The 12501-nt window shown below is 48.7% G+C and overlaps 1 protein-coding gene across 1 annotated transcript; it reads left to right on the top strand.

Annotated features, from left to right (window-relative positions):
* The first annotated feature begins 343 nt into the window (after positions 1-343).
* Positions 344-12199, top strand: LOC127584142 (erlin-2-like). Its single transcript, XM_052040723.1, has 7 exons — positions 344-533; positions 663-736; positions 2564-2622; positions 4556-4647; positions 8293-8382; positions 8731-8810; positions 9634-12199. The coding sequence occupies exons 1-7, from the start codon at positions 344-346 to the stop codon at positions 9829-9831; spliced, it is 783 nt and encodes a 260-aa protein (XP_051896683.1). The 3' UTR covers positions 9832-12199.
* The last annotated feature ends 302 nt before the right edge of the window (positions 12200-12501 follow it).

The following is a 12501-nucleotide window of genomic DNA, read 5'->3' as shown; positions in this document are numbered from 1 at the left end:
AAGAATACCAGGGTGGGACCTGCTGGTATTCTTTCACGCAGCTAGTAGAGGGAATGTTCACCAGGACCAGGAGCTGTTCAGGACAATGGTGCCTTACTGTGACTGGGTTCTCCTGAACCCTTCAATTCTCTGTTGGATTTATTAAGGTCTGTTTTAGGTTGACGTGTTATACTTTCACCCGCTGCGTCCCTCTCCATTTCTCAGTTGAGTGCTGAGAAAAGCCCCTACCTCCGTTGGCCTTGGCCGCTCCTGTGTCCATTCAACCCCTCAATCAGGTCTTGTGTGTTCTAGACAAGAGCTTCTCCTGGCTGCTCTGCAGGCTCTGTGCCCCACATCACTGCAGATGTCTGATCGTCACCAGAGCGATGGGTTGGAGGCTCATGTTTGTTTTGAATTGTTGTGTGCAGTGTACGATATAGTGAGGAATTACACAGCAGACTACGACAAGACGCTGATCTTCAACAAGATCCACCACGAGCTGAACCAGTTCTGCAGCGTGCACACCCTGCAGGAGGTCTACATCGAGCTGTTTGGTGAGTGAGGATGGCTTCTGTTGGCAGAGGGAAGTATCAGGGATTACAGGGTTGGGGGTACTGCGGTGGGACGATGTGAGTGATCACAGGGAAATGCATTCTCTCTGGTGATGTTTGGTTCCTTGTCAGATCGGATAGATGAAGACCTGAAGCTGGCGTTGCAGCAGGACTTAACGAGCATGGCACCTGGACTCATCATCCACGTGAGCTTGGCTTCTCAAATTTGTTCCTAGTTGACCGTCAGCGGTGCAGCAGTGGGGAGAGGTGAAGGGAATGGTCGTGTCACTCCTTCACACCGGCTCCACCTCACCCCACTCTCTCTCTGACCTATCTCCACATCTCTTGGTTTGCCCAGTATCCAAAACCTTGCGGTAGAGAATTCGGAAAATGCACATCCATCTGAATGAGGAAGTTCCTCCCTCTCAATTCTAATGACCAATCCCTTATCCTGGGACTGAGTCCTAAACTCTCCAGCCAGGTGCAAACTGTCGCTTAGACTCAATCCTGTCAACTCCTCTCTGGATTTTGTGTATTTCACTGAGTTCAGCTCTCATTCCTAAATCCTAGGGAACATCAGTCCACCTTACTGTGACCTCACAGAGCAACCCCCCACTACGTCTAACTTCAGGAGCTGTTGTCTCCTCGGTCAGGAGACCACAGTTGTACACCCTACAGCGTAGGTGGGTTCTCATCAAAGCCTTGCAAATAAGACTACTGTACTCTTGTACCCCAGGCCCCTTGCAGTAAAAGCAAAGCTGCTATTTGCTGTCATGGATACAGGCCCTTCGGTCCAACCAGTCCATGCTCACCACAGTGCCCACCCAGCTAGTCCCAATTTCCTGTGTTCGGCCCATATCCCTCCAAGCCCCGCCCCTCCGTGTACCTATTCAGGTGCTTCTTAGAGTCATAGAGCCCTAACTGATGTACTTGTGCTGTGAGTTCTGTGATTCGTGTGTGACACCCAACCCACTGAACAACAGTTGCTCCCGTGTCAATTCTTTTACAAAAGACCGACCTGAAGCGCCGACTGTCCATTTCCCCCTACAGCTGCCTGATCCACTGAGTGCCTCCAGCAATCTGTGTGTTGCTCCAGACTCCAGCATCTGTAGCGACACAAAAGGTGCTGGAGCAACTCGGTGGGTCGGGCAGCATCTGTGGAGGGAAATGAACAGTCAAGACCCTTCCCCTGGCTGCTGGTTGTGTCTCCAGCGCCTGCAGTCTCTCGAGTCTCTGCTTTTGTATCCTTCCTACTAAAGTGGATGGTTTCACATTTCTCTGCATTACAACCTCTCTGCCCAATCATTGGTCACACCTCCCCCAACCACCTCTCCCCCAACCCCTCCCACCCCCAACCCCCCACCTCAAGATATCAAGAAACTTGCAACCTTTCACTCGGTTTGTTGATCCAAGGATTGTGCCAAGCTGAGGCCCCGGCACCAACACTGACAGCCGTCAGCTCCACCTCACCATCCTGAAAATATCCTGTTTATTCCTACCCATTTTTACTTGTTAAGCAATCTTGAATCCATGATAATCCTGTAAAACCACACCTGATGCAGCACTGCATTCACTGTGGGAGGCCTCGCGTTATGCAAGGTGTTTGAATCACAGTGACGTTTTTGTCTCCTGTTGAATCAGGAGCTCCAGGACTGACCTGCGGTTGTGGAGGGGCTTCACATGATCATAAGACAAAGAAGCAGAAGTAGGCCATTCAGCCCATCGAGTCTGCTCCGCCACTTCACCAAGAGCTAAACTATTCTCCCATCTAGCCCCAGTTCCCGGCCTTTTCCCCACATCCCTTGATACCCTGACTAATTAGATGCCTATCCTTAAACACCCCCAATGATCGGGCCTCCACAGCTGTATGTGGCTTGGTGACGGCACCAAACTTTCCTCCTCTTTATTTGCGAGCAGCGCGGAGCTGGCAGTGTGGTAGACACAGTTCACTGTTCCCCACCCCGAGTGACCACCAGCCCTGCCAGCAGAAGCCAGTGGTGTTTTCCTGACTCCTGTGTCCTGTTTCTTTGCAGGCGGTGCGTGTGACCAAGCCAAACATTCCAGAAGCCATCCGGAGAAATTACGAATTGATGTAAGTTTGGGGAAGTTGGATCTCAATTCAAAGAGAATTCTGTTGGAATGTACCCTGCACTCAGCTGTTGTAAAGACTCTGCTCGCTTCTGTCTCCTAGATGTTTAGCTACCCGCTGATTGATTAAAAAAACAAAATGCTCGGCAGGTCAGGCAGCATCTGTGGAGGGAGAAAGAATGTTAACGTTTTAGGTTCATGATGTTTCAGCAGATCAAAGTTCCATAGAGCTTTTCAGCCAGTGAAGTACTTTTGCAGTGCAGTCACTGCTGTAATGCAGGAATGCGATGACTAATTCGTGCATAGAATCAGCAGCGAGGAACTGACCAGGGTAGAGAGTCATTAGAGAGGTGTAGCACGGAAACAGGCCCTTCGGCCCACTGAGTCTGTACTGGCCATCCAGCACCTACTCTTACACTAATCCTTCCATAACCCTGTTTGTTCTCCCCACATTCTGGTTTGGTGACGAGCTCCTCTGTTCGTTTTTGATTAGCAGCTGTGGATCTTTTGAACCAGAATGCCAGATGGGGACTCGTTTTAGCCACATCCAAAGGATGGCTCATGCAGTTATGTGGCACTCCCTCGGTAGTGTATCAGGTATGGAAACAAAAACCGCAGATGCTGGAGATCTGCAATAAAAACAGAAAATGCTGGACACACTTAGCAGGTCAGGCAGCTTCTGTCGAGGGAGAAACAGATGACATTTCAGGTTGAAGCCCCTTCCTCAGTTTTGATGGTGTGTTGGACTAGACTAGCTGCTTAGGTCTCTCAAGTGGGACTTGAACCAGCAACTTTCTGGCTCACAGCTGAGAGAGTGCTGACCACCGAGCCACAGCTGAGAGAGTGCTGACCACCGAGCCACAGCTGAAAGCAATTTTCCCAGTCTGTTCCCGATTCAGTAACAGCAGCACAGACTCCCTGTCTCACACTCCAGTCTGTCTAAAGATATCTTTATTAGTCACATGTACATCGAAACACATAGTGAAATGCATCTTTTTGCATAGGGTATTCTGGGGGCAGCCCACAAGTGTCGCCACACTTCCGGCGCCAACATAGCACGCCCACAACTTCCTAACCCATACGTCTTTGGAATGTGGGAGGAAACCGGAGCACCCGGAGGAAACCCACGCAGACACGGGGAGAATGTACAAACTCCTTACAGACAGCAGCTGGAATTGAACCCGGGTCGCTGGCGCTGTAATAGCGTTATGCTAACCGCTGCACTACTGTGCCTGCCCTATTCTGGGCCTGCTGTCTTTTGCAGCACTCCCTAATGCAAAGAATTTCTATTAATACAGTGGTCAAGAGCAGAACGTGGCAGGTTACTGAGGCTCAGAGCACTGCTGCTGCATTGTAGGAACAATCATTCCCATTGGGTTGTCAGCAACTTAAAACAGATTATTCTCCCTGGCCCAGTTCCTCCTCATTGTGCTGTGCAGTATTCCACCGTTCCCCTGATCTGGATCGTTTAAAGAGATCGAAGTTCCCAGTAAGGGTGTTGTACAAGCTGCAGCCAACAGTAGGAACTTTGCGATAAGGATAACTTATTCGTCCCCTTGATCCTGCTCTTATATTCATTTACTTTAACCCATTTCCCTATTTTTGTTTCTGACTCTGAATTCCCTTGACTAACAAAAACCTGTCATACTCGGTGTTGACATTTGACTCGCTCCCTGGCAGTGCGTTGGGGAGAAGGGTCTGGATCCCCATTTCCCTGTGTATGAGGAAGTGCTTCCTGACATCACCTCCAAAGACCTGGCTCTGATTTTAAGGCTCTGCCCCCTTGTTATAGACTTGAAGTGATTCCTCTAACACCATTGCTGAGATGCTTTGTCTGTAGGTCTACCCTCTTGTTTCTGGGACACAATGCTCCATGTGTAAAATTCTGAGCAGACTGCAGCCCCTGACCACCTCTTGTCCTTTCTGCGTTTCCTCAGGGAGAGTGAAAAGACCAAGCTACTGATTGCAGCTCAGAAGCAGAAAGTGGTGGAGAAGGAAGCAGAGACCGAGCGGAAGAAAGCTCTCATTGGTCGGTACACACCCAGGGTTCAATCCCTCTCCTGCCTTTTAGTTGCAGTCTGAACTCTACATGGCTTACTTTTGCTGGGTCTTGCTTAATGTAGTCGATCGTTTTTTTCCTGTATGGTTTATCTATTCAAAACGTTGGCAGCCTGCCTACTTCTCCACACTTCAGCTAGCTCAGGGATGTAGGGTGCCTCAGGTTCTCGAGAGTATAACAGCAGGAGTCGTTGGCAAACTCTGTCTGCTTTGGTTTGGAAGAAAAGAAGCTTTGAGATTTTCGAGGAAGTGATGGAAACTGGGTCACTTGCTCACCACGAGGAGCGATTGAGAACTGGAGAGATAGGGTTACAAATGAACAGGGATTGCGTTACTGCAGCTGAGGTGGCTTTGGTCAGGCCACACTTGGAGTATTGTGTGCAGTTCTGGTCGCCCTGTTACAGGAAGGATGTGGAGGCTTTGGAGAGGGTGCAGAAGAGGTTCACCAGGATGTTACCTGCATTAGTGAGTATAAGCTAAAATAATGAGAGGCATAGATAGTGTAGATGGTCTTTTTCCCAGGGCAGTAGAGGCATAGTTTTAAGGTAAGGGGGAACGTTTAAAGGAGGTTTATGAGGCAAGCTTTTTTTTCAGAGAGTGGTAGGCGCCTGGAAGGCACTGCCAGGGGAGACGGTGGAAATAAATACAAGAGTGATGTTTGAGGCATTTGGACAGGCACATCAGGTAAGGAATAGAGGGATATGGACCTTGTGCAGGAAGATGGGATTAGTTACATCAGCATGGTTGGCACAGACATCGCGGGCTGAAGGGCCTGTACCTGTGCTGTACTGTTCTATGTGATGTCTTCTATGGCAAGGCGGGAGTTGGGGTACCCACGGCTCATTGCAACAGTCTACAGAATCCATGTAAACAGCACACCGTAGCAAACAGCAAATTGATCCTATTTGAGCAGTGCAGATGTATGATTCTACGGTCCACATAAACAGCACGATACAGCAGTCTGTTTGGAAAGAATGTCTACAGCTTCAGCAGTGTCTCCCAGTAAGTGCAGGGTAATCTGTAAGGCAAACTGGAGTAAACAAGTGAACATTAATCACTTCCAACCAACCGGTGATGGACAGAAGTGATCAGCTGTTCAATGGATGGGTCAGCCTGATGTTAACAATCAAAATATTAGCTTGGGAATATAAAGAATGCTTTACTCACCCAAAGAGCAATAGAGCTGTCTCATTTCCCTGGTGTGGACATCGAACTAGAAATGAGTGTGAGAGAATGGTGTTTCTCAAAAGAAATTAGACGGGTGCTTGTGGGAAGAGGCTGGGGAGTGACACTGCGGAATACAGGGAAGGGGGAGATAGGTGGGGTTGGGGTCTGTGAGTTGAGGATGGGTGGGTCAGGTTAAGGGATGGGGAGCGAGTATGTGGGTGGGGCTGGTGACGGTGAGAGGGTGCCATTGTAGGGTACAGGGAGGATCTGTACATTAAAAAAAAGGTAAACCCAACAGCTTTGCATTTTGAACTTTTACTTCTCTGTTTATTGTCTCTCTCCAACTGCACTCATTGAAGAGTTTTGACGTTACTTTGTTCAGCATCTCTCGCTCCCTCCCCCTAACTGCCCCTATCATGGATAGGAAAGGTTTAGAAGGATTTGGGCCAAATGTGGGCAAATGGGACTAACTCAGGTAGACAATTTTGTCAGCAGGGATGAGTTGGGCCGGGGGGCCTGTTCCCATGCTGTATAACTATGGCTCTATTGACCCATCGATTATCCCCACAACAACCCTGGTCTCACCTAACAGATGTTCCCTTTGCCATTTTATGTAAGGGGGTCTCCTATCTCTCCACAGATGCTCCCTGAGCTGCTGAGTGTTTCCAACACTTGGTTTTTATTTCAGATTTCCAGCATCTTTGATTTCCAGTATTGATTTTAAAAACCACATTGACCCAAAAGGCCTGTAAATGTGTGTGAAGCTGGATTGCATCATAGGTGATGGGTGTTCATTTGGTCAGCACGGTCACTGTTCAGTACCTACTTTCTTATCAACATCTCAAACCCTCGTCAGGTACATACCCTGAAACCTTGTGAAGCAGCTCAGGCCTGGATTATCCTCTCAATAGTATTCAGTGTTGATTCCATCCTGAACAAAGATCCTGCACAATGACTGATTCTAGTACAGTTGCTGGAGGTGTCTGTAACTGTCCCAGAGTTTCAGGTTTTTTTGTCAGCAGTAAAAATAGCAAAGTGACAGCAAATCCTCTTAATTATTTGTAATTGTTACACATTATATGTTAACCAGTCCCTAGCACCCTGTGAACTGGGGGAAGCTGTGTGCAGTGTCAGTCACGTTCTGCCTGGCTGTAGCTGTCAGTGAGAGGTGATCACAGCTGTTGCGTGCAGCACTGCTGGAGAGGTTGTGGCTTGTTCTGACAAACTGGAATTCAGTCCAAGGAACAGGCCTGGTTTCGTGGGAAAGCCACACTTACGGTTCTGTAATAGTGGTTCTTTACCTTATAACTCTTGGTTTCATGCTGTTAGCCTGTGGAGTGTGACCCCAGTAAGTGCTCTTTGTCTGGCTGGCTGCCCTCACTTGGAGCCTGATCACAGTATCTGGGCTTTTATGTTTTCCGTGACCTCATGGGTAATTGCTGTTTGTATAAATATTGTGCAGCACACATACTAAGGAGATGGAGCACCAAGCACCCCGCTCTTCCGTCAAGAACAGTCTCCCATGATAGCCCATGCCTCCCTTCCCCTACTCTCGTGGAAGACCAGTCCTTACCATTGCCCTGCGCTCTCGTGGCAGCCCATCCCTCCGTCCCCTGATCCTCCCAAGGAAACCCTTTCCACTGGACCTCTCAACAGCAGTAAAACCCAGGGTCCAGACTGCTAACTGCCCGCTTGTATCTGTTTCTCAGAGTATTCAACATCTCCCTTGGTCTACGAAGGGGATGGACCAAAGTTTCTGCAAACTTTCTGGCCACGTTGGTTACATACCAGCTAGACGTGCACCTTGTGTGGGTCCCTGCTGGGAACTTGCACGAAGGAGCTGGTTCTGACTGGCAATATCACTGAACTGCTTTGACAGCCAGCTAAATCGTGCCCAGGCTGAACCGACCGTCAAAGCTGTCAAACATTCAAAATTATTTTAAAACAAATTATAAAAACTTGAAATAAAAAGTTAAGTACATTTAAGTTAATGCAATTAAATGAAAGGAATGTAAATGACCCGTGAATACCTGCATGCCATCCAGCCATTGCTGTCCAGTGAACTGAACGGCATTGCTGTTCATTGCTGACATCAGTTCTAGTCTGGTGCAGGTTCAGCAGGCTGGTTAGGACACGGAGAAGCTCAGACACCATTACTCTGGGGCACAGTCAGGACGACCGGTCATTCCGCTGGGAAGAGTTTGGTGTTTTGGCAGTCCCAGCCTTCCACGTGGATCTGACGTGGGGGGAAGGCCAGTAACTGCACAGAACGGCAGGGATTCTCACAGGAATTTCTGATATTTCTTTCACTGGACCGTATCCTTTTGCTCCAACTTGCTTTGAGGCACAGCTGGGGCTTCACAGTATCCGTGCTGTGAACCTGGATCAGAGATGTGTATCTGGGAGTCACCCACTGCTGTAACTGGCACCTTTCCGCACTCTCTTGCAGAGGCTGAGAAGATTGCGCAAGTGGCTGAAATTAAGTTTGCACAAATGATCATGGAAAAGGAAACGGAAAAACGTATCTCCGAGATTGAAGGTGGGTGGAATTTCCCCGCTGCTGAGGCTGCTGACCCATGGATCGGGGCAGGAGCGTCTCCAGACTCCTCGCACTGGACCACACACGCCTCATATGTGACAGCTAAATAATGAGGGTTGGACGTTCACTGCAGTGGTGCCGGATCACCAGACTACACTCAGGCAGCGGGGATTCTAGCTGATTCGTCGGCCCTCGGAGAGGAGGGAGGGAGGGTGGCGGCTGGTTATTGAGAGGTGGTCCGCTGGGGGTTAGTGGCTGTGGAGGAAGCAGGGACAGTGGGGTGGGGGTTGCCTTGTACTGTTGTACTCACCCCTGTGTGTTCTGTCCCACCCCTCCTCCCTTCCACAGATGGAGCGTTTCTTGCACGGGAGAAAGCTCGAGCGGACGCGGACTTTTACACAGCAAAGCGAGTGGCTGAATCCAACCGGGTGAGTGCGCGCTGGGGGGGAGGGAGGAGGGTGCGATTGGGGGGGGGGGTGGAGCGTGATGGGGGAGGGGTGAGGAGGGAGGGTGCGATGGGGGAAGGTACAACGAGGGGGACAGATGAGGGCACGTTTTGGGGTGGAGGGGTGAGAACGTGATGGGGGAAAGCACACTGGGTGAGGGGAGGGGGTTAACATTGATGAGTTTTTGGGTTGATCTGGAAGGAAAGGCGTTGTGTGGTTGGGGAGAGGGAGGATCACTGTACTAAGGTGGAGGGCCTACCTCGAGCGTGTGGACAGACAAAGGGGGAGCTTGTCTGCGTTTCTGTGCCCAATGCACTGGATGTTGGTGAAAACCTTCCCGGTGGGAGAGGGCTGTGGGAATCGGGAGGTTCTGGCATTTGTTCCTCCAAACACCGCGTTTACCAGGTGTCAGAGCTCCAGATACTCCGACCACACCCACACTTATTATGTCCTGACCTTCATCTGTCTAATTAGTGTCTGAAGGTCAGCCTGTCACGTTTGGTGATGCAAATCTGGGATAAGCATCGAACATCAGGCCCGATGACAGTGAAACCACACCTAAAGTCCCCCCTGGTTTACTGATGATCTTTGGAGGTGGTGGTCCACCTTCCCTACCGGGTCTTACCTTCGTGACCCCAGACACACTGCCGTGTGGCCAACTGTCCTCTGAGATGTCGTGGGAAACCAGGTCGTTCAAGGTGCACTGCACAACAGGCGATTATTGCTGCAGTTACCAGTGACACATGTTCCGTGAACTGACACAAGAAGTTCCCCTATTGACGGTATCTCCGTTCTGTCTCACCAGCTGAAGCTGAGCCCAGAATACCTGCAGCTGCTGAGGTATCGTGCAATTGCCTCCAACAGCAAGATTTACTTCGGGAAGGACATCCCCAAGATGTTCTTGGACTTGAGCGCCTTTGCACCAAGTGCTGCGGGTAAATCAGGTGAAGCAAACTCCTCTCCGGAGCTCAACAAGCTGAAGGAATTCGAGGACGGGCTGTAACGATGTGGATGGACCGGTGGGTGCAGTTCAGCTTGGTAGAAGCCACTGTGAAACCAGCACTAAATGCACTGAGACACTGCAGCTTCTTTTACCCCTTGAGTGGAGTCTCTAACCATAATTATATTGTCACTTTTGTACCGATGGGTACATTACAGATCCCACTGAAAGCACAAGTCTCTGAGGGTGCAGTCTGCACCAGGGGCTATATAACCACAGACTAAAGCTGCAGCAGACCTGTGTCAAGAGCATTTCCTGTCTTGGAATCAGTTAACAGCTGAGTGCATGAGAGTGTGTGAGTGTGGAGAGGATGAGAAGTGACTGACATTATACTCAGAACTTGACCTGACAAACCTTCAAATGTTGTGTCACCCAGCAGATGAGAGTCTCTCTTTTGTCCTGTTGGAATCTGACACAAGTAAGGTGGACATTCAGATTTTGATGAATGAATTGAAGTTGGATCTTTTCAAGCATTAGTTGGCATTGCACTAGTGAATGCTTCCTCAACTAATGAAGTGTAAAATCCCAGCTTCAGGACTGAGCTTTTACTCTCTCCTCTTGATGCTTCTTGGCAGGAGATGCTTTGGACCAGCATTGCAACAGTTTGGAAAGGTCCAGCAAGTTGGGGAGACCTTTCGATTGGGGTCCTTAGCTTCCCTCAGTCCCTACCTACTGGCACAATACCTACCTGTCCTCCTCTCGACAGGCCTTCAGTCTGAACCAGAAACTCATTACATGAAGCCACGAGATGTAATAAGACATTAAATACAAATAGAATTAGATTCCGGTAATTCACAACCTATGTATTGTGAAGCATGTTGATGCATGTGTTGGCCTGCTATTGTGAGAATGTTTTAAATCCAGCATGCTGAGTCGTGTGAACAAGGTGCACCATCACCCCAGCTATAAGCTCATGCCAGGGGGTAAATTGCAGAGGGTCTGTTAGTTTGCCACATGCTCCGGATTCTCCCATTACTTAGATTAATGCCCATGGGAGGTATGAACAGAGTTCTCCCAGCCCTGTGCTGCAGTGTACACCAGTCAAACAAGCCTGGGGCAGGATTTCTGTTGGTGGGTTTCAGAGCTCCACTGACCCTGGCCCTGCTTGTAGCCAATGAGAAAGGCAAGTCCAGAATGCAGAGGCACAGACAAGCAAAAAGTGGTCTGTGGATTTGGATCTCGTGCACAGAAGCCCGTGTTTATATAACACCGTCACAACACAAACCTGCAGCACGCTCAGTTGTTGCCTGTTGTTCCTGCTGCTTTGTTCTACAGACCCACCTTCTGTTTAAGGATCTCTGTGTTTGGACAGAAGGTCAGCTTGAGAAGGGTATTCCTTCATTAAGAGATCAGATTCCCACTGTAACCCATCCATTGGTGAAAGGACGGGTGACAGGTCTCTTGCAGATAGTGAGTGTTGTCCCTGGTTTGTGGCTGGGCCCCCTGGTCTCACTCTGCCCCCTCTCTCCTCCCTCCCCATCTTTTATTTTCTTGCTGCACAACTATGTTGTTATTTGTTTCTGCCTGTCCAGCAGGAAATATTGAATCACTTTTTTTTTAAACAGCAAACTAGAAAATATCCACATCTGTACACACATCTTGTCATGTCCCCTGTTTTAAACTTTCCACAACTGCCGTACAAGGTCTGCGCTGTGATTAGGTGCTCAGCGGTGACAGGGAGGTGTAATCACAGTGTGATTTGTTTACAGTGACATTTTGCATCAAAGTTGTCAGACAATCTGTAATGAAAATGCAAACTAACTTTAAACTCTCTGATTTTGGTATGGTTATGGTCTGGCACCACCCCACTCATTAACCCACTACACCTGTTCCATGTTCTGAAATGTTGACCTTGTTTCTCTCCCCACAGACGCTGCCTGACCTGCTGAGTGTTCCCAGCATTTTCTGTTTTTATTTCAGATTTCCAGCATCAGATCGTGGTTCTCGGGGACTTGAAGGGAAGTAGTGGGAGTGAGAGTTGGGGAGGTTTGCCCAGGTACATCACCACAAATTGGTCTTTTTTTCCTCTTGAAAAAAAATTAATTACTGTGCACTCCACTCTTACTGATTCTTGCACTAAAGGGAGCTAACGAGATTAGGCAGAGACATCCCACAACGAAGGGTGTCATATTTTTCAATTTGGTTCTTACCTGCTCCTGACAATAACTGAATGTGATCTGAGGTGTGTGTACATATTTTTTAAATGAGTGAAATTACTTCGGTGGTAGTCTGTCTGGTACCATTCCAACTGTGACCTCAGTTTTGATTTTAGTATTCCTGTATTCAAAGTGTTGAATTGTATTTGGAATTTTTTTCGTGAAACCTAATATGTTCATTTTCAGTGTCCTGAAATCTTACAATAAAAAAAAATGTCAGACTGGTGAGTGAGTAGATTTATTCCAGATGGGAATGGATGGTCTTCAGGTCTTGGGGCTCACTGTCTTCGTTCCTGACTCTTGCCTCACACCAGCTCCCCACCCCACATCCTCTGCCTACTGACGACTTTGTTCCAAAGGGGATGGGATGAGCTGAGAGAGCCCAATTCATCGTTCGAGCATTTTGAACCATCTTCAACTAAAATGTCAAGAACTTATCAACATAGTACCTTTCACAGTCTCGGGACATCTCGAAGCACTTTGTAGGTTCATTGGGGAACTTGCAGAATACAGAGGG

This window comes from Pristis pectinata, chromosome 29, assembly GCF_009764475.1.
Source record: "Pristis pectinata isolate sPriPec2 chromosome 29, sPriPec2.1.pri, whole genome shotgun sequence".
NCBI classification, from domain to species: Eukaryota; Metazoa; Chordata; class Chondrichthyes; order Rhinopristiformes; family Pristidae; genus Pristis; species Pristis pectinata.
Note: the sequence above shows the minus strand (reverse complement) of the source record. Positions and strands in the feature narration are given on the sequence as shown.